A 26,739-nucleotide genomic window follows, 5' to 3' on the forward strand; every position below is an offset into this window, starting at 1 on the left:
CTTACTGAGGATTCATTGTATAGGACTGATGGACACCTTTCTAGCTGTAGTAAACAGGGAGTCATCAGGAGGGTTTGGAAGCACAGGAACAGGGCATTCACTGTAGAATTTGAAGAGGGGTGAATCAGAGAGAAGAAATGTGGTTGGAGTGGGACGGTGAATGGGAGGTACATCCTGGTGCTTGACTGACAGTCAGAGTGTCTGGATTTTGTTCCTGGCTCTACCACAGACTTGCTCTGTAACCTGAGACAAGCTACTGAAGCTCTGTGCCATCAGAATAAAACACCACCACCTACGCACTAGTGTGGGGATTAATGAGTGCTGGAGGTCCTCACCCACAAGGGCAAGGCAGAATTACTGTAGTATGAACTACAGGTGCAAGTGCCTGCATACCACAGTGATTGGGTGAGACAGAAAAATTAATGATATAGAAAAGTGAGTCAGTATCATAGGGTACTGACTGGCTTTGAGAATCAGCCAGGCCTATTTGATCACATGGCAACCATCAATACTTGAGCTTTACGTTGTTGTTTAGTTGTGACAGAAGTGACATAAATGCCCAAACACAAGGACGGATGCAGAAAGTCAGCTAACTCACTCGCCGTGTACTCGCAACTTGTGACTGACTTTTCTCTCCCAGGTGTCTCTGGAAAGCCAGGCCCATTTGGTTTGCCTGGAATGCCAGGTCGGGGTGTAGGCGTTGGATACACTTTGGTGAAGCACAGCCAATCGGAGCAGATTCCGCCATGCCCAATTGGAATGAATAAGCTCTGGGAGGGGTACAGCTTGCTGTATGTGGAGGGGCAGGAAAAGGCGCACAACCAGGATCTCGGTAAGTCAAAAAGACTCTGTCACAAATGAGGCAGGTCAAATTCCACTCCCCCATACACACTGCACAACTCCTACTGATTTCACTGGGCTTTGTCAGAGGTGTGAATCTGAGGTGGAATACAACACTGAGGGTGCAGTGATACTTGCCACTTGCTTATCATCTGGGTCTGGTCTTTACTAGCGCTTGCCTTTTGGCAGCAGCTTAATGTGCCCTTTGTTCTCCTCTCCATTCCCACCCAGGTTTTGCTGGCTCCTGCTTGCCTCGCTTCAGCACCATGCCATTTATTTACTGCAACATCTATGAGGTGTGCTACTATGCCAGCCGAAATGACAAATCCTACTGGCTCTCCACCACTGCTCCCATCCCCATGATGCCAGTGAGCCGTCTGGAGATCCCACAGTACATCAGTCGTTGCTCGGTGTGTGAAGCACCTTCCCAGGCTATTGCAGTACATAGCCAGGACATTACCATCCCACAGTGCCCCGAGGGCTGGCGCAGCCTATGGATTGGATACTCTTTCCTAATGGTGAGAAAAATCGATTTGTTAATGCAAAGACGGTCACACTTGAGGTCTGAGGCTTGTTTTAATATTGGCAGTTCATCTTTGACTCAGCCACGAAGTTCGCTAGTTTTAACAGTTGCGTCCAAGAAACTGATAGCTCCAGACCTAAGGAGTTCCTGGTGTATTACCAGCAGACCTAGTATAACCTCAGCCATTTTGTTGCCATTTAGCTGACTTCTCAAGTGTATTGATAAAGTTCATGGTGGGGTGGAAGAAATAGAACACTTCCATACTATCAAAGAGACTAATGGCCCTTAAGAATTGATTCCTTTAAACATCAAAAAGGCTAATTAACTATAGAGAGACAAGGTGAGATAATATCTTTTACTGGACCAACTTCTCTTGGTGTGAGAAAATGAGTTTGAGCTTATGCTCAGCTGTTCTTCAGCTCTTCCCAGACCTGTAAGCCCAAAGGCTTGTCTTTGTCACCACTGGAAATTGATCCAATAAAAGATATTAGCTCACCCACCTTGTGTCTCTAATATCCTGGGACCAACATGGCCACCCCACTACAATTAAACTATAGCACAGATTTAACCCCTTCTCCCACACTTTTCCCAGAAATGTTCTACAAGAAGATTTCCTGGTAGCTCATTAAAGTGTGATTGCAAAATGATTCTAAAAACAGCAATATGAGATTCTTTATTGTCTCTGTTTTCAAATTTGCTCACTTTATAAGTGAAAAGCTGCTTTTTTATATTACCAGAATCCTATATTCAACCCGGGGTTTGCATTCTTGTGCTTCCCCCCTAACTCTAGGGTGACCAGATGTCCCGATTTTGTAGGGACAGTCCCGATTTTTGGGTCTTTAACTTATATAGGTTCCTATTACCCCCCCAGCCCCTGTCCCGATTTTTCACACTTGCTGTCTGGTCACCCTACGTAACTCTGACCCAAGTGATATGTAGCTACAGGTGTCATGGAGGAGCAATCTAGATTTCCCCATTTTGTTCACTGCAACAAATGTATCCCATGAGTCCCTATGTAACTGCCTATCTCCTTCTTTTGGAACTCAGTTAAATAACCATATTCATTCTAGCACACTGCAGCTGGCGCAGAAGGCGGAGGTCAGTCCCTTGTGTCACCCGGCTCTTGTCTTGAGGATTTCCGTGCTACTCCTTTCATCGAATGCAACGGTGCCAGAGGAACCTGCCATTACTTTGCAAACAAATACAGCTTCTGGCTGACGACAGTCGAACGCACGCAGCAGTTCGTCAGTGCTCCTCCCTCAGAAACTCTGAAAGCAGGACAGCTCCGAACGCGGGTCAGCCGTTGCCAAGTGTGCATGAAGAACTTGTAGCAAAACCAACCCAAATAAAACTTTGCTACCTAAGAGTTTAAACCTCAGTCATTGGAAGAAGAAATATAAACACAAGCCCATTCTGCTGGTGGGTTGTGGATAAGTTACAACAGCCAGAACACTACTGAAATTATGTTTTAGAGCCATAAGAAACGTGACTTCACACAGACGGAAGGAGGGACAGACAATGCTCTGAAACCTCTGACTGTTTTGTGGAACATGGTGCTACACTTTTGCTTCTCTGTTTGTTTTCCTATTCATGGCTACCTCAGAAAGTCTCTGTGCCTTTCTCATTCAGATTGCAGAGTGACAAGCACTCCATATTATATCACCCATCCTTTTTATGCACTCATCTCTAGCCAACGATAGGTTTTCTTAAATAAGTTGGTGCTTCACTGATGAGTTGTCTTTGCACAAAGCATTTGGCATGGCCTTGGGGAATAAGCCTTGATTAGATGAGAAAATATGTAATGAAGTGGATTTTCGATAGGAAAGGAACTTAACTCTAAACTAATTAAAACAAATCACTGCAGCAGGTGCTCAGAATATTAAGCATTCAAGACTGAAAACTGGCTTACCTGGGAAGTTCTTACTTAAAGATGAGCTCATTTTGTTTTGCTTTTTAAAGCAGTTGGCAAAATCTTTGGTTTCAGTGATGCACAAGCAACTTGGAGCCAAATTCAGACCAGCTGTGATTTCCCCAGTGAAAAATGTGGATTTCTACTTGAACTTAAAGCCATTTTCATTATTCAGCACAGCTTTCTCTCTATTGAAATGTGTTCTTTGTAAGGACACAGTTCAAGGTTTGTCATTACCTTTTGCACTCTAGCAATTTGTGACCCCTAGAATAATTTCATTAGTACGTACTGTGGCAGAGCTCCGACTTTGTCTCCGTGGGTCCTGTGCTTCCAGGCAGTTTATACCAGCTTCAGAGGCTCACTGAGACCCTCCACGTAGCCCTTCTCTCTCTCTAGGGCCAGGGTTACAGTCTACTGAGCCCTTTTCATCATAAGCCAGCAAGGAGGTTGGTGAGAGAACTCCCACAGTCTCTGTCCCTACGGGCTTATTCAAGAACAGTTTAGCCTCCTGTCCTGACAGGGACCTGTCTTCCCTTCCCAGGAGGTGTTTCTGTAGTGGCGGGTTGGGGTGAGGGGGGAACCCAGGTCTGCCCTCTACTCCGGGTTCCGGCCCAGGGACCCTAGTGGCAGCAGCTGTTGACAGCTGACCTTTCATCACCAGAACTGCTACATTTCCCTGGGCCACTTCCTCACAGCTCTCCCGCTTCTCTCTCTTACCTTAGGGCTCCCTTCCAGTGGCTTGAGAGTATCTTCATTAGCCAGCCCTTCAGCCTCACTTCCTTTCCCCCAGCCTGACAGGAGTGAGCCCTGTTACAGTAGCAGAGGGGCCTTAATTAGAGTCAGGTGTTCACATTAGCTTAACGGCCTCACCTGACTCTTTGCAGGTTAGAGTCAGGCATCCACTCTAGCCTGGAGCAGCCCCTGCTCTGGTCAGTCAGGGAACAGAAAACTGCTTATCCAGTGGCCAGTATATCTGTCTTCTACGACTCTGCTGTACCCAACTGGCCTGGGTCTATCACAGTACATATGAAATCATATTTTTGAGGTAGCCTTGGAACAGTTTTTTTGTAAGTATTTGAATTGTGTATATTTTAAAATGTAGAAGCCTTATTATTTAGCATTCAAGTTTATGGAAACACAGAAGCAAGCAGTTGTTGGATGTACATTTTTTTTACTGCTAAAATCACCTGCATTGTATTCCTCATTCTCTGGGCTTTATTTCTACTAGTTAAAAAACACATTACTGTATTTCTAATGCACTGTTAAATATTCACACAGTTCCTTTGGGTTATAATTACAATCAGTGGTACTCACTTTCTATTTTCCTGTATATTCTAAGGGAAAGCCATAAATACAATATGTCCATGTTGAGAATTAACTAAGGCTAAAGCTATTAATTTCAGCTTCTTTCTACAGTGAGGTTGGTGACACCCACAGGTATCAGCATTTTAGAGGATCTGAAGTGAGGGCCTTGTAAATTCAATTTTTTTTTTAATTGAAAGAAAACTCTACAGAAAGTTGCTACTGATTCAGGAGAAAGACTTAATCACTCTTCTTTATTACTGACTTAGTCTAGCAGGGTACTTAGAACACTGGCCTTTATCCACTAAAGCACGTGGTTGAATTTAAGTACACAGGTAGGCCCACTGATTTCAATAGGGCTACTCACAAGCTTAAGAGTTTTGCTGGATCATGGTCAGGGTACTGCGGACCCTTGCATGGTTGAGCCCAATTGGAGTTGAGCTAATAACTTGCAGTCAACAATTTATTCTTTGATGTAACCTCTTTCTGCTTGCAAAATATCAATCACAACTTTGAATTATTCAACAAACATCTCATTTTTTCACTCCATAGTTTGATGATGCATCCATGTCAGATACCTGATCTGCGTTTTAGTTGGGCCTGCTCGGATAAGTCGCATGGTATTTGACTTTGAAATTCACTTTCTGCAAATATTGGTGTCAGTAAAACTCAAATAACTCCAGTGTTTGTTTTAAAAATTTGAGCAAATATTTGTGGAAAACATTTTTATTTGTCACCCATTCTACTCATTAGGTGCCAGCAGGAGAAGCACCAGGTCTGGTACCAGCTTATTTGTTTGGATGTTGAGGGGAGGGGTGAGGAAAAACAGGTTCTACTCTGGATGCACATGACTGAAGTACACATACATCTTTTCAGGAGCAGGGTCTATGTACTTGTTTAGCTTTATGCACTGTGTGTAATCTCATTGCTTTCAGTGACAGAACTTCCATTGACTTCAGTAGGGCCAGGATTTCACCCTGATGGGTAATGTTAAGCACAAGCATTTTTGCAAGATCAGGGCCACAGTCTGATCTTCTTCCACTCCTATCTCCAGCCCTTCTTCCAATCAACCCTGTATTTACCCCCTCTCTTCCAGTTGCTGCTCAATTTTCCAGGAAGCTTGTAAACTTCAGATTTTGCCTCCGAGTTGTGTTTACATAATGAAATAACAGGAGGGCAATAAAAAAAAATGGACTAAGGATGATATATGCCTAGCGTCATTGCTCAGTCATCTAGCAGGTACTTCCCTTTTCTGTGTACATGTTCTCCTTTAGAATGTAAGCTTTTCAGAGCAGGGCTGCATTTTCACTTTTGTCTGGAAGGCACCAAGCATAGCTATGGTCGGTCTTAAATGAATACTAGTTGGGGAGACATCACAGCTTTTTTTAAAACAGCGTGTGGTGACATCTCCTTTTGTTAATGTTCAGTTTCCAAACTGTGGTTAATAAAGGCAAACAAGACATTAACTGTTGGTCTGGGTAATTATTTTTGTTCGAAAGTCATGTTTTCCTGTTCTTCAGATGCTAAGCACCAGCATCTCCTTTCATTCGGGTTTTGCAAGGGCTCAGCACATCTCCTGCCTAGGCCCAGGATTCTCATCTATTTGTGAACAATGACATTGGGAGATTTTCACGTTAACTGCACTATCATACCAGGCCTCATCTGGATGGGAATTGTGTTTTTAGGAAACATAAAATGCGACTCATGAATTCATTAAAAGCCCTTGTGCACAGTAAGGGCTTGATATTTTTGAACCCTTGTTCTTAAAGCTACTAGAGATATCCTCAGTTTAAATAAACATCTTACCACATAACTCTACTAGGGACTTGTATATCTAAGATACTTTTACCAAATAGACTTGATAAGGTAACAAGGCAGAATCAGGGACCTTAAATAATGTGTGTGTGTGTGTGTGTGTGTGTGTATCATCAGTTTGGGATAACTTTTTGTTTTATATTTATGATCTGTGCAAGCAAATTCACAAACTATAGCAAGTAGCCTATGAAAAGCTTAAGAAATTTATTAGATGCACAGATAAAGTGCTGTTACAGAGAAACTTGTGTAAATAAATCTATTTTAAAATAAATAAGATACAGTTTTTAAAAAAACACCTTTTTACTTCTTGTTTTAACAAAAATCAACCACTTAAGTTTTAAGGTCCAGGTGAAATATGTCGTAACTATAGCAGTGATCGTGATCTATATCAACTAATTGAGTCTCCTGTTTGTTTTAGGTCTCCCAGAAACAGGAAGGCTATTCCAAATGTACACATTAGACATAGTTCCTTTTACAGAAACATTTGTGTAATAAGTGTGGTTGCTCAAATACATGTTAAAATATTTAACAAGGAAACAATTTTCTCCTGATCCAGTTGATCTTTTAAACAAGATGATGAATTTATTCCTATGATGCAGCCCACAGGAGGGAACAGAAGTAAACGTCCTCCCTTAACTCAAAGCCATTTTGCTTTTTTTAAGGACTACACAATTGCATACTAGAGCAAGAATAGCCATTTGAGTCATCCCTTCCTTCAAGGTAGAGCCCAGTGATAAACCATAGTCTTTACTTTAATATATTGTTTTTGCCTTCATCTCAAAAGGTCCATTTGTCTTCAAATAAGATGCATGCTGGAAGCAGAGATTCCCTTGAAGTGTCTGACAATGGGATCTTTGCTTCTCTTTCCACCCAGGGAAGATCTTGTTAAACTGTCACTGTCTGAGTTTTGGATACTGCTATGGTTTTGTGCTCTGTTGTCCATAATTTCAGGCACTTGTGGGCTAGAATGGCTGTTTGTCTGAAGTCAATGCAATATGTTCAATGCAGAAAAAAATCACTATGGCTTCCTTCATACACTCAGGATTTCAAATTCTTCTTCCAACTCAAGCAGTTTATCAGTAGATTCAATAAGTTCTGCCAACGAAAATATAAACAATATTAATAGACATGCCTATTGCTTTTCACTTTGGAAGACTTTCTAGGGCAAGATATGCTGGAAATCACATTTAGCCTTTGTAGATAAATCTGATGTTCAAGTTGCTACCGGTATTAACGAATGGATTAGCTAATCACATTGAGCATAAAACAATTAGCAAAGCATAGCTGCTCCACCTGTGATTATTTCTCCTACTGGTTAAGTGAGGAACATATTGCTGAACTATAATCCACTCAAGTCAATACTGTACCTGCTCCCGACGTCGTCACTTCTGGTTTTGCTGGAGGTACGAAAGGAGGCCAATGGGCTGGATGATTTTGGACTAACTCAAACATCCGAAGACTCTGCTGCTTCAGAATCTCCTGAGGATAAAGCACTTTCTCTTAAAAAAAAGTATCTCGTTAATGGAAAATCCAACAACAGATCTACTTGGCTGGTCAGTCAAAACAGTTACAAGAGGGAAATAATAATAATAAATAAATTATGCCCATACGAAATGGAATCCTGTTATACTTTGTGCAACCCTCATTAAAGGTCATCATTTTACAGATCTACATAGAGTGAATTTCTTCAATCAGAAATATGCATGGAAGGTAGCTCTCTCAAGCTCTACCACAGATTGTCAGACATGTTATAATTAGCTCTGATAAACAAAAATTATAGCTTGTGTATATATGTGCAGCAAAGTGGCACTAAGAGCATGAAATATTTTCCAATCTTTGAAAATATCAAAGAAATTATTCCTAATTAGATCCTTACTAAGTGCACCATCAGATGATAGGAGCAGAGGACAAACACAGCAGCTCCAAAAAGTAATGGATTTTGAAGGACAGCTTTTGATCTGAGATTTGATCTGTTATTACTAAAACCAAGTTCTGCTGTACTTCAATCTGGTGAATTATTCTAACCTGTTTTTTTAAAAGGAGTTTGCAAACTGACTTCCTGAGGAAACCATCAACTGGTTTTAGGAATAAATATTTTCTGGAGTTTGAAGTCACTTTGCCCTCAGCCTACTTCCCACAATAAGTTGAGACCAGAGGTGAAAGTAAGCAGATACGGTCCAGTATGGCATACTGGTAAGAAAAGCCGACTATCGGCGGGGCCACTGATAGGGGGGGGGAGGGAACAAAAGGGGCAGAGGCCCCGGGCCCGGTGATTTAAAAGGGCCCAGTGTTCCCGCCAGTGGCCGGAGCCCCAGGGCTCCCAGCTGCCATTACCCCATGGCTCCAGCAGCGACTTAAAGGGCTTGGGGCTCCCCACCACCACTACTGCACCAGCGGCCAGAGCCCTGGGCCCTTTAAATTGCCACTGGAGCCCCAGGCAGCGCGGGCCGGGCTACATTGAAGGGCTGGCTGGGGGAGTTTGGCCCCTCTCTTCTGGGGCCCAGAACCGCTCCCCCACACCTTGCCCAGGACCCGGCCACTATGCGTACCGGTAAGTCCATTAAGTTACCTTCACCCCTGCAAGGTGCCAAGTACTGCCTGCAGGGTGCACAACACACTCAGCTCCCATGACTTGAAGGGATCCAACCCCCCAAAGAATCAGGCCTAAGTGACTCAGTGTAGCGAGTTAATTATAAGGCGTAGGATATTTAATAATACATCACCATTAAACAGCAATAGGAAGTCTCAGGAAAGGAACTAGCCAAGACAGAGCCCAAACTATTGGTCACTCAGTAAGAATTGGCTTTTTAAAATAGTGTGTGTTTTTAGCAGCTAACTAGATTACTTTAGATATTTTTACAGCCACTTTCCAAATGGTAGGGGGACCTGGTTTTCAAAGTGCTATATAGTCTTTGCTTAGCACTTCAACAGCATTTCTCTTTCCTTATATATTCTTCTACATAACTCATTTAGCCACTGACAGATATTTATGGGGAGTTTTCATTTACAGTTTTGTTGGTAAAATGTGTACCTAACCTGATGCAGATCAAATTAAAAGAATATCCCATTGTTACCTTTTGTACAAGACTACACCAGTTATCAAAGTCTTTTTCTTCTTTACAAAAGAAGCCCTGAAGGGGGGAAAAAAAACAGATAATTTTTCCTCTGCAAGTTACATGCAATATTAGCAAATAAGGCAGAATTAAGCCACTGTTTTGCAGTAGCACATACTATCATCATGTGTATGACCCAAAATATGTATCAGACTAAGGACCAGATCCTGAACTGGAGTAAAACAGAGGCCACAGGGGAAAAAAAAGTTGAAAAAAACAAGGAACTGACATGACATTTGCCACTCATCATACTGAATGCTCTGCTCTTTTTCCCCCTCTCCTGTTCATATGTCTTATCTATTTCGATTATAAACTCTTTAGGGCAATGACTGTATTATGTTTGTACAGTGCCTAAGCAAATCTCAATTTGAGGCCTGTAGAATCTACCAGAATGCAAATAATAATTGCAGCTCCCCTGAAGTCAATAGGGCCATGCCAATTTACCACCATTTTCCATCTGGCTGCAAGTTTAACCTGCCACTGGGGATGAACTGCCATATACATGACGCTTCCAAAGGTGGCTGTATTGTTAATATCAGATTCAGTTCTATTACTGAATGGACTGGCTGGTTGTGCTTTTTCATGGTTTGAACATTTGCATAGTTAAATGTTACTCACTAACAGCAGATACTTTCCCACTAAAAGTGATATTATTAACAACATACGTTTACATCATCTTTCATTCGGGAACTCAAAACACTTTACAAACATTGGGCCAATTCTGATCTTACACGGTGGAGGAGAGTGAAGAGTAACCTTACTGGTGTCAATAGTGCGTGTAACTGGAATGAGATCAGAATTAGGGTCATTAAGAATTGTAATATCCCTGTAAAGTATCCTGGACTGTAACTACTAATAGATTAGTAAACAGACGTGAAGGAGAGAGAGGGCCCTGGAATTCTGATTAAATTCCCTGCTTCAACCACTACACTACAATGGCTCTGCAAAAAGTGGAGGCTTCTTTATTACCAAAAATAATTAGCCACCCCCATTCAAATATCCAGTTTCCTATTGGAGGGAATATTAATCTCAGCAAAATTACTGTATAGTTTATCAATGAGGATAAATTCTGCATATGTGGAAATTTTTTTGTAGCCATTCATGATTCTGCTCAGGCAAATGCACAACTACCCTTATCAGTACTTATGTGCAGTTTTGTAATAGAAGTTCATGCTACATTTCTTCCTAACACTTACTAATGCTACGGAGGGATCCAAATTCATGATCTTCATTCGATGTGGGGCCTGCTGACAATGGAAGCTCTGGTCATCAACCGTACCATTTTCCTCCAAATCTACAAAAATCTGAGTGGTGTGAGGATCCAAATAGATCAGCTCATTTCCTGTGCAGGTAAAATATATTTAATCATTTGTAATACCACTGAAGCTGGACTTGTAAGATAGAATTTAGATCATCATCATGATTAAGATTGATTAGACTTGCTAGCTATGCATTCTGAAATTGGGAAATTCAGGAAGAGTGTGGCACTATATCTGGTATAGCTTACTGTGGTGATTTGTAAGACTTTTTACTTTGACCCTTATTTTCTTCCTTTATTTCCTAGAGCTAACATAACATTTAAAACTTTTAAAATGTAAATTCTGCCATTCTACAGGTCACAGGATGACCACAAATATAATCTAGAACTCAGTTAGGCATTCAACATTGTTTCATATTAGACTCACTGAGAGATTGAAACAATGAGGTCTGAATAAAAATACCACAGGTTTTATCCAAAAATGGATGGATAGGTCATGAATAGAGAGCAGTTATTCATAACAAGTCAAATGGGGTGAAGTTTCAAAAAAGATTAAGTCTAGCACTGAATGTTACTGTAACTGACAAAGGAAAGGCAAGTGATTAAAATACATTGATGCAAGGCTAGCATTAAAAGACAGCAAGATCTAGTGAAGTTAGAGAAGTGAGCAGAAATCAAACAAATGAGCTTTAATCAGGGAAAATGCTGAGTTATACCACTTGAAGAAAAAAGTGAAGCAAAAGAATAAAACGTAAGACTACAGATTAGGAAACAATACAGGACTACACACTAGTAACATCTGTCTAATAGATTTGCCAAATACTATTCAACTAGCCTTTCATATCACATGAATCTTGCGGATGTTGTTACTTATTTCTATACCCAACTTCACTCTACCTTTCCTATAAAAGATCATCGTGTATTATTCTGGAGTTATCTAATTATCCATTTCTCCTACTCTCCTTATCTCTTTCCTTAACTACATTTTCCAGCAGCTTCAGTTTTACACTTCCTGATGTTTCTTCAGACCAGGCCCAGTTCCTTAGCCCATCAACTTATCTGTAATTAATTTTTTCCTTACCTAAAAATCCTATGAAATAGTAGGCATTATTTGGTTTCCCTCCTAATGCCCCCAAAGAATGTGGCATCTTAAAACATTCCTAGAGATTCAAAGGGGAAAAATGAAATTTTAGTTGTCCTGTATACTGGTATCAGAGATATCTAAACTGTTTGTAAATGACATGCAGCATAACAATCATTTCAGGGACAGTGACTCACTTTAAAAGCATCAATATAAATCGGATTGATGTGATTTATCCCCAGTCGTAGAGGTATAATGAGCAAAAGAGGTTTCCAGCCTGAGCAAAACCCTGCTGTGTTCTTGTTTTGACTGAGAGCACTTCTGTGTGAGAATGTGCTGCCACGTGCAGCACTGCTGCTCTGCGGAGGGCACCAACACATTTTTTCTGTGGGAGCAAGGAGGAGAGACGTGTCAATTCGCTAAGGACTATATTATAAACGTTTCAAATGAATGGAAAATTAAGATGCTTTTTCAGAGATCTTTCTTACAGAAGGTCCCAGCTTTTAAGGAGGGTAGTGTGTACATTGTAGCTGTATAATTACAAGTAATCCTGGTAGGCACAGACTAGGGTGCCAGGTTACAAGAAGATATTAGGGCTCAGGTCGATGACTAGGAGATGATGATTTACTAGATAAAGTTATGTTTAACCAAACAACATTTAGCACCGGAAGCTTTCTTGGGTAACTATATGTCTTGCTAGAGGAGGGGGTAACAAGGTGATGCATAGTACTGGGTATCCCAAGAACTGTCCCACACACACCTTATTTCTCAACTAGGGTAATAATTAAGGCCCAAAATGCATTTTTTTTTATTAACTACATTTTTTAGGGTACTTTGGCAAATAAGAAACTCTAATTTAAGTGAGAGCCAGTATTTGTAACTTACTGATGTCTTCAATGACCACAGTATTGTCCATAGATACATAAACTGCTAAGGAATTCCATTCATCAAATAAAGCAAGCTTTCTGGAAAACAAAGGTAGTAATTAGTGAAAAAGTGTATTGTTATTCAGAAGCCAAAAGTGTAGCTTGGCACTCAATGCAGTTAGATGGCTCTTGAATAAATATAAATAAATTTATAACAAAAACAGCATTCATTGTATTTTTTATTAGTCAAAGTATAATTATGACGTAGAAGAGAATGCAGAGATAGCATGAAGATGAAATAACTTGTGTGAAAAATGTCTTGGCTCATTGCCAATAGCAAAGCAATTGAACTCTACAACCTTGCTACTTTATATTTATTATTATTTTTATTATTTGTGTTGCAGTCACACCTACGGGCCCCAGTCATTGCCCAGGACCCCATTGTGTTAGGCGCTGTGTAACACAGAACAAAGAGACAGTCCCTGCCCCAAAGAGCTTACAATCCACTCGCACATGTGAGTAACCTTATGCATGAGTAGTTCCACGGAATTCAGTGAGATTAATGATGTGCATAAGTGTTGGTAGGATCAGGCCATAAATCTGTCAAACTCATTCCCAGACCAAGTGAAGAAAGAAAAGCTGTACGAGAAAATTAAGTCATAGACACTATGCTGAGTCTGCTATACTTTTTTTTTTATGTAGTTCAACAGAACATCCTTAAATGAATATACTGGCTTACAGCTCTCTGACTATGTAAACCACTATCTAGGTTTCATCGTTAAACTCTAGTTAAAGCAGCTAAAATTAAATATAACTTGTAGGCTCTCAAGCGATTAAAAAAATTAATTGTGATTAATTGCTCTGTTAATAATAGAATATCATGTATTTAAATATTTTGGGACATTTTCTACATTTTCAAATATATTGATTTCAATTACAACACAGAATACAAAGTGTATAGTGTTCACTTTATATTTATTTTTTATTACAAGTATTTGCATTGTAAAAACCCAAAATAATATTTTTCAATTCATCTAATACAAGAACTGTAGTGCAATCTCTTTATCAGGAAAGTTGAACTTGCACATGTAGAATTATGTACAAAAAAACCTGCATTCAAAAATAAATCAATGTAAAATTTTAGCGCCTGCAAGTCCACTCAGTCCTACTTCTTGTTCAGCCAATCGCTCAGACAAACAGGTTTGTTTACATTTGCAGGAGATAATGCTGTCCGCTTCTTCTTTACAATGTCACCTGAAAGTGAAAACAGGCGTTCTTGGGGCACTGTTGTAGCCGACGTCACAAGATATTTACATGCCAGATGCACTAAAGATTCACATGTCCCTTCAGGCTTCAACCACCATTCCAGAAGACATGCATTCATGCTGATGACGGGTTCTGCTGAATAACAATCCAAAGCATGTTCATTTTCATTATCTGAATCAGAAACCACCAGCAGAAGGTTGATTTTCTTTTTTGGTGGTTTGGGTTCTGTAATTTCCACATCGGAATGTTGCTCTTTTAAGACTTCTGAAAGCAAGCTCCACACCTCATCCCTCTCAGATTTTGGAAAGCACTTCAGATTCTTAAACCTTGGGTCAAGTGCTGTAGCTATCTTTAGAAATCTCACATTGGTACCTTCTTTGCATTTTGTCAAATCTGCAGTGAAAGTGTTCTTAAAATGAACAACATGTGCTGGGTCATAATCCGAGACTGCTATAACAGGAAATATATGGCAAAATGTGGGTAAAACAGAGCCGGGGACATACAGTTCTGCCCCAAGGAGTTCAGTCAGAAATTTAATGAATGCTTATTTTTTTTAAATGAGCGTTATCAGGATGGAAGCATGTCCTCTGGAATGGTGGCCGAAGCATGACGGGGCATATGAATGTTTAGCATATCTGGCACGTAAATATCTTGCAAAGTCTGCTGCAAAACTGTCATGCCACATACCTGTTCTCACTTTCTGGTGACAGTATAAATAAGAAGAGGGCAGCATTATCTCCCTTGAATGTGTACAAACTTGTTTGTCTTAGCGATTGGCTGAACAAGAAGTAGGACTGAGTCAACTTGTAGGCTCTGAAGTTTTATACTGTTTTGTTTTTGAGTGTAGTCATGTAACAAACAAACAAAAAAATCTACATTTGTAAGTTGCACTTTCAAGACAGATTGCATTACAGTATTTGTATGAGGTGAATTGAAAAATACTATTTATTTTGTTTATCATTTTTACAGTGCAAATATTTGTAAGCAAAAATATACACTTTAATTTCAATTACAACACAGAATATAATATATATGAAAATGTAGAAAAACAGCCAAAATATTTAATACATTTCAATTTGTATTCTATTATTTAACAGTGCAATTAACTGATTAATCTAGATTACTTTTTTTAATCATAATTAATTTTTAGTTAATCACATGAGTTAACTGCAAATAACTGATAGCCCTAATAATTTGTTTTATCACTCTACACTGTCAGTATAAATAAATAAATAAAACTAACCTACTTATAAACATGATTTTTTTCATATAAAACTTTTGTAGAAGAAATGCAGTACTTTTCTTACGTATCTCACGTGTTTGATTTAGGGACAGTCCTACCTACGTCCCTGTCGGACATGGACAAGTCATGTGACTCAAATAATCCTTGTATATATTTGAGTAAAAGCAGGACCTCAGTTCAGACTATACATGGGGTTAAGCCAACGCCTCCAAACTTTACATTGTTTCAAAAACCAGAACTGGGGGTCATCACTCTCTAGACAGCTATGCTGCATCTGAATTGAACTATTCAGGGTAAATACATTCTAAATACATATGTATGTTTTGCTTACTTTAGCACTTGTGCAACTGTATTTGGTCCAAACCATTCTCCAATCGACTTCCCCTCTCCTACACCCATCTGTGCTGTTTTTATTAGAAACAAAACACACAGAAAAGAGCACAAATATCAGGTGATGACATGTATGAAATGGCACATCCTATTAATATTTTGTTGCACACATTTTAAAACTATTGTAAAATATTTACATGTAATCAGTTTATTGATATACTATCTGTTCTCTTTTTACAACTGCAATGAAGATTAGTTTCCATAATTGAGAAGAAGCCTCTAAACTGCATTCTGATATCCCTCACTACAATCTATGGGCCAGTGCAAGAGAATCTATGTTGATAAGCACTAATTTAATATTATTAAAGTCTGGTCCCTAATAGTCACATATTCTATCCAGAGCTAGTTGTTATTTCTATTGTACATACTGGATTTAGACCCCAGTATATATTTGGCATGCATTAAATCTTCTGTATATACTTATACTTTGTCTCCATAATCCTCCTTTTGGTTCATGATTATATATTTTAAAATTAAGACATTTTAAACACATTAGCAACCTGAGTCATACAAAGCCAATGATACCTGCCCTTACCCATTTGGTGGATAGAATAACAGCAATCTTTTCTGTCTATGAAGCATCGCAGGATCTTGTGATATTCCTCAGGTTGTTTTTTGTGTCTCTCCCACTGCCAGTCTTACAGGGAAAAAGTTATATAGATTAACTGACATACTCCAAACTGTCTAGCATTTCATACTACGCAATCATGAGTGGAGCTTTTCCCCCCAATTTACACCAGTTTTACTGAGCAAAGTTTGGCCCCAGAGGGCAACTCTTTAGAGGCAGCATTGGGAGAATATTTAATAAAGAAAAGGTCAAGAAGATGCTAAAATAACAGTCTCAGCTTCTTTCAATAGGAAGATGTGTGTTGTTCTGTCACAGAACAAGTGCAGAATTTATCCCTGAATCCTAAATAAATAAATATTTTTTTAAATAAAGGGAGGAGACTGCTTTTCTAAAATACAACATGAACCAAGAATGTTTTCACAAAAATCTTGATAGTCAGAAGGAGACAATAAGAACTTGGCTACACTTTTTTTTGCACCACTTTGCTGTATCAGTTTAGAAACAGATATAGTTAAAAGTGGCACATGCTTTACTGTGCACTAAGTTACAGCAGTATATAGGTGTCCACAGCAGGGTCTGTACCCATTTAACTATACTGGTATAAACTCACAACCCTAACCAAAACAGCTGACTCAATACAAGAGCTCTAATGTATATTACGCCTAAAATTACTCTGGCTGTAATCCTGGAACGCTCAGACAGGTGTATGGGTCCACACTTAGTGAATTCTGTTGCAGGATTGGGGCCTTAGGCTGGTGTGACGTTATTGATATAAACTGGGACCATACAGAACATGGTTTGCAACCAAGGTCCTGTAGTGGCACCAAATCTTAGGTAAAGGGGGTCATATAAGGTGTCTAAGACCAGGTTATGGGTTGCTGGTTATGATTATGCTGTCTGTATGTATGTATCATTTTGTAGTTGAAGTTATAAGTATTGGCTCTATACTGTCTGTATTTTGTATTTGTGCTGTGCTTCTGGGTGACATCCCAGACAAGTTGGTGTTAGCTCTGCCTAGCCTGCTTGATGGCCCATTAAGGACCATCAGCTACACAACTGACCCATGGAGAGAAGGCAGACACGCCTTGTGACTCAGCAAAGTATGCAGGGACTGGCCCATGTGACTCCAGACTCCATTTTGCTGTAATTTTCCATAGTAAGGACAAAGAGGTTCTTGCACCTGGAAAAAGCCTATATAAGGCTGATGCCTCATCTCCATCTTGTCTTCAGTCCTGCTTCTTACTTCTGGAGGGACTTTGCTACAAACTGAAGCTCTGCACAAAGGACTGATGACCCATCCCAGCGGGGGATGTTCTCCAGAGACTTGATTTAAACCTGCAGTTTATTCCATCACTGCTACAAGCCTGAACTAAAAACTTTGCCATGACTGTATGTAATTGATTCCATTTAACCAATTCTAGCTCTCATCTCTACCTTTTTCCCTTTATGAATAAACCTTTAGATTTTAGATTCTAAAGGATTGGCAACAGCGTGATTTGTGGGTAAGATCAGATGTGTATATTGACCTGGGTCTGGGGCTTGATTCTTTGGGATCGAGAGAACCTTTTTTCTTTTATTGGGGTGTTGGTTTTCATAACCATTCATCCCCAGGATGAGTGGGACTGGTGGTGATACTGGGAGACTGGAGTGTCTAAGGAAATTGCTTGTGTGACTTGTGGTTAGCCAGTGGGGTGAAACCGAAGTCCTTTTTGTCTGGCTGGTTTGGTTTGCCTTAGAGGTGGAAAAACCCCAGCCTAGGGCTGTGACTGCCCTGTTTGAGCAATTGGTCCTGAATTGGCACTCTCAGTTGGGTCCCACCAGAACCGCCTCATCACAGCTGGAGGTAGGGAAGCTATCTGCATATTTGCCTATAATTTGCAGTATTGTTGTAGCCATGTTGGTCCCAGAGACAAGATTAGAGAGACAACGTGGGTGAGGTCATATCTTTTACTGGACCAAGCTATCAAGCTACAGAGAATTCTTCTTTATTTTGCCTATAAAGCAATTAGTACAATTTGGGCACCACATAAACAATGAACATGATGACAGGAAATCAGTCAGGCAGCAGCAGTTTCCACCCAGGCACCAGTCTCATTATTTGTCATGCAAAGCTCTATTAAATAATAAAGACAGGAGTCCCACTTGGTAAACCCTTTGTTCTTATTTTTCTGCTGAACCACCAAAACAATTCACCCCTGCTGGGTCAGAATGAAACACTGACAGTTTCCTCTTGTCTGGAGACATCATTTACTAGTCATTTCTGTCAATCATTCTGAAGAGACTTTCACTAGTTACTTTAGTCCTACATCGCTCAGTGGATGTCTATTGTACTGGGCTTTCACACCAACGTTAAATGTCACCCAAATAACACAGAGCCTCCTAACATATTTCACAAAGGAACAATATGCTCACCCCTTCCTAAATGCCTGCAAATCAGGGCCTGTGCCAGCATCATCTGTCCACATCGCAGCATGCATCCCCAGCCAGTATCGGATGAAGGGCCTGTGCCTCCTATTAACAAGAATGATTACAATTAATCTGGGTTCTTGACTGAAATTAGCACCACAAAAATCAAATTGTTGAAATCTAGGTAGTCAAGAAAAGTTTGGCTCTTTAACAAGTGTCCTGTGGATGAAAAGAAATTGAGAAAAAGATTTTTAGCACCAGTCTGGCTTCTAGATAAGTGTTCAGGATCTGCCAAGCGGATCTGTGTGGAGACCAGTATTGATACAGCTCAATAGAAGCAAAATTCTTTGTTGATGCAAGACAAAAGGCAAAGAAGCAACCATGTTTACCAAACTGTGCCAAATTCAAGGATAAAACGTACAAGCCTATTTGCAGGACTCTGTACACGGTGCTAAGCCAGACCTAAACTCTGCAGAGCTCCTATGAGCACTATGAAACCAAAACAAAAGATGGAGGTATAGGCAATGGACCTAATGGAATTCAATATGGAAAGAGTAATGCAATCAGTACAGTAACCTCCATATTTTAATATTACATTATAATCTTCCCTCATTTTCAGTTTGCAATATACTAAAAGTATACAAGCAAGTTGCATCTTAGGCACGCAACTTTAACATGCACGAATTCAGCTTTGCGCAGTTGGCAAAAACAGGGTGAAAAAAAAAAACCAACAATATAAAAACTGCATCTGTAGTGCGGGCGATTCTGCCCGCCATTCAACTCAATGAGTGTTTCACTATACGCGGTTTTTGCTTTACGCACTAACCACGGAACAGAAACCCTGCGTAAGATGAGACTTGCCTGTATGTATGTGCATATATATTAGTAAATGCGCTGTATAAGCTTTGAGGCTTTGAAGCTGGAGGTTTTAGCATTTAGGTAGGAAGCAAAGACAGATTTTGGCATCTGGTGAAACACTGGACACAGTTTGGATCTGTGGAGCAAAGAACACTGGTTGGATGTAGTGAAATAATAAGAATCTATTAAGATTATTAGGAAAGGTCACACCTCTCCAAGCTATTGCTTCAAACTGTCTGCAGATTCAGGAAGACAATATTTTCTATTTGTTTATGTTTTAAGCCTGTCTTCACAATCATGAAGGCTAGAAAGATAAATCAGTTTAAACTGAACGCTTAAGATTAAGCACAGTTCTGCATCAAGAAGTGGATTATACGGTAAATTCCAAGAGTTTCCTTTATTTGTTTCTATTTAATCTACTGCTTGAGAAAGATGCTAAATTGACTGTCCTGGAAATCTATCAACAGAACAGGCAGTGCATGGACAGTGTTCCATCAATCTGTTTCAACTCTGTAGTAGAAAGACTACCTCTAGTGGTGAATGGTACTTACTCTCTAGTAAGATTGCCAGTAGTGTTGTCAATTATGCCAATTGTGGTGGTTTTTGCAATCGTGGCAGAGACCACGAAATAACGGGTTTTGGGCTCTACCCACCTGAGCTAGATATAAATTGGCAACCTAAAGGTAAAGGTTCTATCCCATTACCAATCCCATAGCTTATCCAGTCCAAATGTTTCTTTGGGTGATGATTTGGGAAATTAATTTAATTTAACCAGACAGTTTAAGTAGGGTTTTTTTATTCCTTTAATGTGAAATTATTTTTAGTGTGTGAATAAACAGGTTAAACTTATTTCTTGCACAACAGATTTACTGTGCATTCCCCATTCATTTGAGAAACATTTACAAGTTATTTCCACTGTTAGTATAAACACAAGGACCAAATTTTCTACTGGTGTAAGTAAGCACAGCTTTCAGTACCAGGGAATCTGGCCCACTATTTCCTTTTGGTTTTCAGAAGGAGTAAAAGTCATACCTCTAAGTCCTCTAATAATTTAGGAGTCGGTAAGTTCATATACAATAATTTGATTCCTTCCACTTTTAAGTTTCCAACAAGACAACAATACAGAAAAATTGGGCTGTTCACCCTAAAGCATACCCACCAATTGGTGAAAATTTTCTTCTGTATGTAAACCACAGACGAGCACTTATATCCAACAATAATTTAGATTTGTCTAGAATTAAAAAACAAAGCCATATTAAACTACCAACTCCCCTAACTGCAAAGATCATTTGGCATTAACGCAACATATAGAATATACAGGAGATGTCTATTTACTTTCAGATACAAAAATAATACATGTATCACTTTAAATATTCAGCGCACTTTACATATACAAACTAAACAAAGTCTATTGGGTAAGCCTGAAGTAATTATTAACCATCAAAGGTTAAGAGAGTAGCATTTCTGTTTTGAATAGCTAAGCTAAACTTGAACCAGCTACTGCTATGCAGAATTATTCCCTCTGAACAAAATTACACACAGGACAAGTAACTTGGAGAATTTCTACTAAAAGGGACCAAGTTGGGTCTGAAGGAGGAAGGATGAGCCTAAGTGCATAGTCCCTTGCAGAGAGAAAACAAAGTGAGATGTCCACTCTCCATGGTATCTTCTCCCTCACACTTGCAAGGATTTCACCACCTTAGAACATGTTAACCTTGAATACCGCAGAGACAGGTGGGAGCATGTCCAAGCAGACGAATGAGAGCCTTGCTACTCACTGGGGAAGGAAGACCACAAAAGTCACAGGAAGATATTGACTAAAACGCCTACAAACAACATCGGGTTTTTGTGCAAAAGCCATGGCACTCTGGAAATACCCTGGGATATGTGCAATTTCACTGCAAATCTCAGGACCTTGCTGGACCTTGCTGGTTTGGAGAGCCATACCTAGTCTTCCCCCACCCATCCTCTCCCTAACAGGATAATGTGACAAAAAATTTCCACATAGACTATGATCTGCTCCCTAGCCTAGACAAAGTTTATTGTTCACCATATACTGTCTAGCTAGGGTGACCAGATGTCCCGATTTTATAGGGGCAGTCCCGATTTTTGGATCTTTTTCTTATATAGGCTCCTATTACCCCTCACCCCCTGTCCCAATTTTCCATATTTGCAGTCTGGTCGCCCTATATCTAGCACAGTGGGAGCCAACATAACTCAATAGACAAAATAAATAAAGCTGTGACTAGTTATACATAACCAATCACCAGTACGATTGAACAAACTAAATCCTCTAAACTGATAGTTTATCAGGCTCTATTTATTCTGTTTATTCCAATTCCTGAGCACAATCTGTCTCATTTTAAAAACTCTGGAGTGACATTCAACTTTGACATTAGAATTACTAAACCACTAAGCTGGCCAAGAAGAGTAAACAACAGTATATTTTTGCAAAAGAATTTTTAAAAAGATTAGGTTGTAGTCAAATGGCACTAGTTTTGTACCAATCTCATCAAATGTTTATATTGACGCTACAGCATTTTTAATCTCTCCAGTTTTAAAAATTAATATTTTTTTTTTTGTGATTTCCAGGATTCCCTCAAAGGCACTCTACAATTCTTGAGGATCTAACTATTTACTGCCTTTATCCCCTTGCTGTTTACCTTGGACTGACTTCTCCTTCCAGCCATTATCAGGATTCTTCAACAGTACCCTAGTGCCCATCAACGCCACTACTGAGTTGACTGCCAGGATCCAGGAAGTGCAACACAAGGTGCTACCCCCCACACTCTCCAAGGAACAAAAACCAGCCCTACCCTCTCATTCCTGTGTGGTAGGGTATTGTGCTATAATTACACTGCAGGGACAGCTTCTAGGGAAAGTGTTTATTTTTATCAAATTAAAACAAAATATGCCTCAGAAAGATGAAGTCAATTTTTACTACTTAATTTTAAAAACACATTAACTTTCAACTGAGAATCTCATGCTGTAAGAAATTCATAAATCCAGCATAGTGGATTTGTTGTTGTCTGAACTACTGTACAGACTTAATGTTTTGGTCTCCTGATACTGTTAATTGCTGATTCATTGCATTTACTTTGTATTTTAAAATGCAATTTATCACCAAGAGCACATGGCTTCAGTGTATGCTTCTGATTTACAAAGTTACTAAGGATATGACTGATATTTGCTGCATCACCACATCCAGTTTTAAAATGAGCTACAGTAGATACTCAGCTGCCTGCTCCTTTCTTATAGGAGGAACTTTAAAGAGTATTGTCAGGATTTTACTTATTTTGGTAGGAAGATTCTGTGTGAAAAATGTTTTCTCCATAGCTGATTGTTTAATACCTGTGATGTTATCTTTCTTAAAAAGTCACTTATTCCATGACATTTGATTACTAGAAATAACCCACCTAACGAGAGACTAATCTGCAGGATAAGCATGCCCTGTTTGCAGAAACTGTGACAGATGCTGCACTCGCTACTTTGGTAAACTTCCTACCAGCTAATTTCATATTAGGGTGACCACCACTGTATATAGTTGGTCTACTTTTTAGAAGTGAGTTTATTTTTGCTCTCAGATTTATGTAGTGATAATGTTATGAACGCTGAGGAAATGTTGTGGCATATAAACTATGAAAGTTGTAGCTAGATTGTCATTATAAACATACCTGTCTTAAGGTGGTATTGCCTTCCCAAAATCCACACTGACCCATCTGTTTCTGGAAATTCTTCTAGGTATTCCGATAAGACAGTGGTCTGGTTTTCACACTTGGATAAAACTGAACAGGAACACAGTAAATTCAAACTCCATTTTGTTCCCTTTGTTCTTTTTGGAGCACTTTGAGTTCTTATAGTGCAACTAGCTCCAACCAGTGATCTAGTCCAGGGTTTGGGGGTTTTCTGACCAATACTTCATTCTAGCAGCAGCATTTACCCCATTTTCCCTCTGCAATATGCACTGCCATTAAAATGGACAGCATTTGTTGCAATTTTGTATTTTAACTCTCCAGAAGCTCTGGGAGACACTGTGGCGGACACCTGGACCCTAGAGCCCAGGGAGAAATCCTGGTGCTATAGAAGCATATGGCAGTTTTTGCCACTGACTTCAATGAGGTTAGGCTTTCACCCAAAGTCTAGGTGAACAATTTATGTCCCAGGCCTGCACTAAACACAGTTAACTTTAAGCACATGAACCGTTCCACTCATTTCAATGTCATTACTCTTTCTTAAAATTAAGCATGTGCCAAGTGTAAGTGGGACTGGAGCCTTAGTCTGCTAACAGGAGATTTTGGATCTCCTATTCAGAAAAAATACTATTATTCACCATAAAACTTATTTACTTTAAGATGAATAAATATAACACTTATATTGATTCATTCTATTATGGAAGTTCATTTGATTATGATTTTTGGTGGGAGTTTATGGAAATGAAGGAATTGCTTAGTTTTACAGCTGAAGAGTTATTTTTATTTGCTTTGATTATTTTTTCTTTCAAATGACATATTTAAGAAATACACAATGAACTGATGTTTAATTATTAAATCATAAATATACATGCTAAATATGTTTAAGTTGCATGTAATAATATTTCTAAAGATTTCTAGGCTCCACTCAGGATTACCCATTTTGCTAAGCACTGTACAAACACAGAAAAAGATACAGTCCTGCTCCCAATGAGTTTACAATCTATGACCCAATCTTGAAAACCCTCTTGCATGCAAGTTAATCATGTGTCTTTCTTTCCTAATTGCCATTAATAGCAACTATACACAGCCACGCCTCTTGCTGTAAAATAATTAAATGTGATTACACAATAGACTATAAAATACACTGGCTTAGAACAAAATGTCTACAGAAAAGATAAAGTTGACATTCTGGCCAACATTTTAGAATACTTAGTGCCATTTTAACTATTAGATAAATTAGGTCCAAAATGTAGGCTCTTTGTTGAAGAAAAAAGATTTTACCACAACTAATAACATTTTTCATGACGTTTTTAAAATGCCAAACAAAAGTTTTATACTATTTAAACATTTCTTAAAGTATTGAAATGTAAACATGGCACCATTTGTGTAAGTGCCTGAAAATCAGAAGTCAAAACTGACTATACTCGGAAAGTGAAACTGACCAAGTTTTACTGTCCAAGGTAAGCAGAGTGCAAAATTAAATAGCATAAAGAATAAAAAATATTGACTTTGAATTAATTTAAAAAATATTAGGTAAATAACATACTTAAGGAAACATGCAGTTTTACAAATATTATACTTTAGAGAATACCCTAGAGAGTTTCACACAAACCCTCCTCAGATTAGGGTATATTAACCAGAAAATTAGCATTCAGGCATCATGTATAATATTTTTCTATTCAACTGGAATAAATGATTGCTAATTACTGTAAAACAGTGAACGTTAACTATAGTGTGTGTGTGTGTGGGCGCGCGCGCCCCTAGACCTGCTTCTATGGGAGCCAATCGGAAAAATCCAGGGCCATAATGAAGGATTCACTTAATACCAAGTATCAGAGGGGTAGCCGTGTTAGTCTGATTCTGTAACAAAACAAAAGATTTTATCTCAGATTATTGAGATAGAAGATTTTGAAGCATACGGTGAATACCCACTTCTAGGGACTTCAGAGAAGAAAGTCACCACCAAGCAAAAAGCCTTCACCCTGCAAACTAGCTGCTTATCTATAGGCACAGGCAGGATTGCTTTTACTTAATACCAAGACATTTACATGCCTAATCAAAATGATTTCTGATATCATAATCTAGCGAATGCATACTGTGTTGACACATTTTATTTATTCCAGCCAGTTGGCAGTCACAATTGTCAAAGGATCAGCTTCAAGGCTGCAGATAAATTGATATCAACACTATGCTAAAAAGCTTGAAGTAAATATCCATGCATCAGTAGAGCAGACTTTAACACTACAAATCCAGGCCTAGACCCTGCAATTTCCTGAGTGTAGTGACAGGACTTAGGTGAATTACATACTTTGAATACTTCTACATTACCCAATAAACATATCTAAATATGACAACTATACAAGTGGATTTACTCAGCTCTATTTTTTGTCCTAAGACTTATATTATGTGGACACCAACACCTAGTTTAGGCTCCATAAAGTGCCACAGGATTCTTTGCTGCTCCATATTTAGGTTCTGTAAAGGAGTTTCACAAAAATTTACTACTGTACTGCATAATATTTTAATGTTAAAGCTGTTAAGTTTTTAATTTAACCATTCTACTGTAAGATTTTCAGCAAAGAACATCAGAAATGGAAAGGTGAAACTGACAAATGTGTTTTCATTGGTCAGCTGACTGAAGTGCAAAAAGTAAACAGCGTGGATGGAAACAAAATCAACTCTGCACTTTTTAAAAACAATCTAAAGATGTTCTTAGTAACTGATCAAAGGAAACTCCGTGGTGTTTTTAATCAACGTTATTTTCACCTGGCTGGACAACCAAGTTTGTGAGCGGAGTCAAGACCACTGAACGATACAGTGAAACCGGTTAACCGCAGCCACCTGGCCCAAGGGCTAATCCCATTTCAGTCCCCACGGCCGCTGGTGCCGGAGGTCCCGGCCTGAGGCCCCCGGAAGTGTCCTTATGGCAGGACCGACAGTGACACTTCGCCACTGGCTTGTGTCACCTCAGGGCGTAACAGCGGCGGCGGCTGCTGCTGCCATCTTCCCCTAGTGCAGCCCCTGCCCGCGGCACAGCGGGCCTGGCAGCCGCCCCACGCCCCGCCCGCCCCGAGCGCCCAGCCCTGCCCGGGGAAAGCAGCCGGGGTCCCGGCTCAGCCGCGGGCGCCAGCCGGGCTCGGAAGCCGGCTCGGGCTCGGAGCTCGGCGGGCGCAGGATCGGGGCCCGGAGCTGCCCTTCCCGGGAGCTGGGCCGCGTCCCAGCGCCACGTCACCCCGGGGCTGTCGCCGCAAGCGGCACCCCCCCGCCCGGGCCTGGGGCTCCCGCCCGCCCGCGACCACCCCCCCGGGCCCGGATCGGAACCGCCCGGAACGGCCCCGCCCCGCCCGCGCCCTAGGCCGGGCCCCCTCCCCATTCTCCCGCTGTCCCGCCCGCAGCGCCCCATCCGCCGCCCAGCCAAGCCCCCGACCCCGCCGCGGTGCCCCCCCGTCTCCCCTCACCGGACTCCATCCTCCCGCTGTCACCATCCTCCCGGCGGACACGCGACACGGCGGCGGCCGCGGGGCACGCTGGGAGTTGTAGTTCTGCGGTGAAAGGGGACGCTCCGCTCCGCTGCCTCCCGGGCCGGCCTGCTTCGCTGATTGGCTGCCT

General features: G+C 40.2%; 2 protein-coding genes across 7 annotated transcripts in view; one reads left to right on the forward strand and one right to left on the reverse strand.

The window, feature by feature from the left end:
• Positions 1 to 3,765, forward strand: part of COL4A6 (collagen type IV alpha 6 chain) — a 188,827-nt gene extending 185,062 nt beyond the window's left edge. For all 5 annotated transcript variants that reach the window (XM_039488503.1, XM_039488501.1, XM_039488500.1 and 2 more), the window contains 3 exons: positions 641 to 832; positions 1,072 to 1,358; positions 2,434 to 3,765. In XM_039488503.1, coding sequence (XP_039344437.1) covers positions 641 to 832; positions 1,072 to 1,358; positions 2,434 to 2,694 — 740 coding nt within the window. In that variant the 3' untranslated portion in view covers positions 2,695 to 3,765. The remainder of the gene's footprint in view (positions 1 to 640; positions 833 to 1,071; positions 1,359 to 2,433) is intronic.
• Positions 3,766 to 6,579: 2,814 nt separating this feature from the next.
• ATG4A (autophagy related 4A cysteine peptidase) lies at positions 6,580 to 26,716 on the reverse strand. 2 transcript variants are annotated; one of them, XM_039488512.1, is made up of 13 exons: positions 26,589 to 26,716; positions 23,113 to 23,223; positions 20,598 to 20,669; positions 18,587 to 18,685; positions 16,142 to 16,243; positions 15,548 to 15,620; positions 12,727 to 12,806; positions 12,039 to 12,226; positions 11,842 to 11,920; positions 10,699 to 10,844; positions 9,464 to 9,520; positions 7,757 to 7,868; positions 6,580 to 7,484 (listed from the first exon to the last, which is right to left on the reverse strand). In XM_039488512.1, the coding sequence occupies exons 1-13, from the start codon at positions 26,596 to 26,598 to the stop codon at positions 7,420 to 7,422; spliced, it is 1,194 nt and encodes a 397-aa protein (XP_039344446.1). In that variant the 5' UTR covers positions 26,599 to 26,716; the 3' UTR covers positions 6,580 to 7,419. The 2 variants fall into 2 exon arrangements, with proteins under 2 accessions (XP_039344446.1, XP_039344447.1); XM_039488513.1 differs by lacking the exon at positions 26,589 to 26,716 and adding an exon at positions 25,897 to 26,085.
• Positions 26,717 to 26,739: the final 23 nt, after the last annotated feature.

This window comes from Mauremys reevesii, linkage group 9, assembly GCF_016161935.1.
Source record: "Mauremys reevesii isolate NIE-2019 linkage group 9, ASM1616193v1, whole genome shotgun sequence".
NCBI lineage: Eukaryota > Metazoa > Chordata > Testudines > Geoemydidae > Mauremys > Mauremys reevesii.

Excerpts from the sequence above, each read along its gene's own strand:
- ATG4A (XM_039488512.1), bottom strand. Across the intron at positions 9,521-10,698 it reads TGGATCCCTCCGTAGCATTA|GGCTTCTTTTGTAAAGAAGA; the intron begins GTAAGTGTTAGG and ends TCCCCCCTTCAG. Across the intron at positions 7,869-9,463 it reads GGTGTAGTCTTGTACAAAAG|GAGATTCTGAAGCAGCAGAG; the intron begins GTAACAATGGGA and ends CTTTATCCTCAG.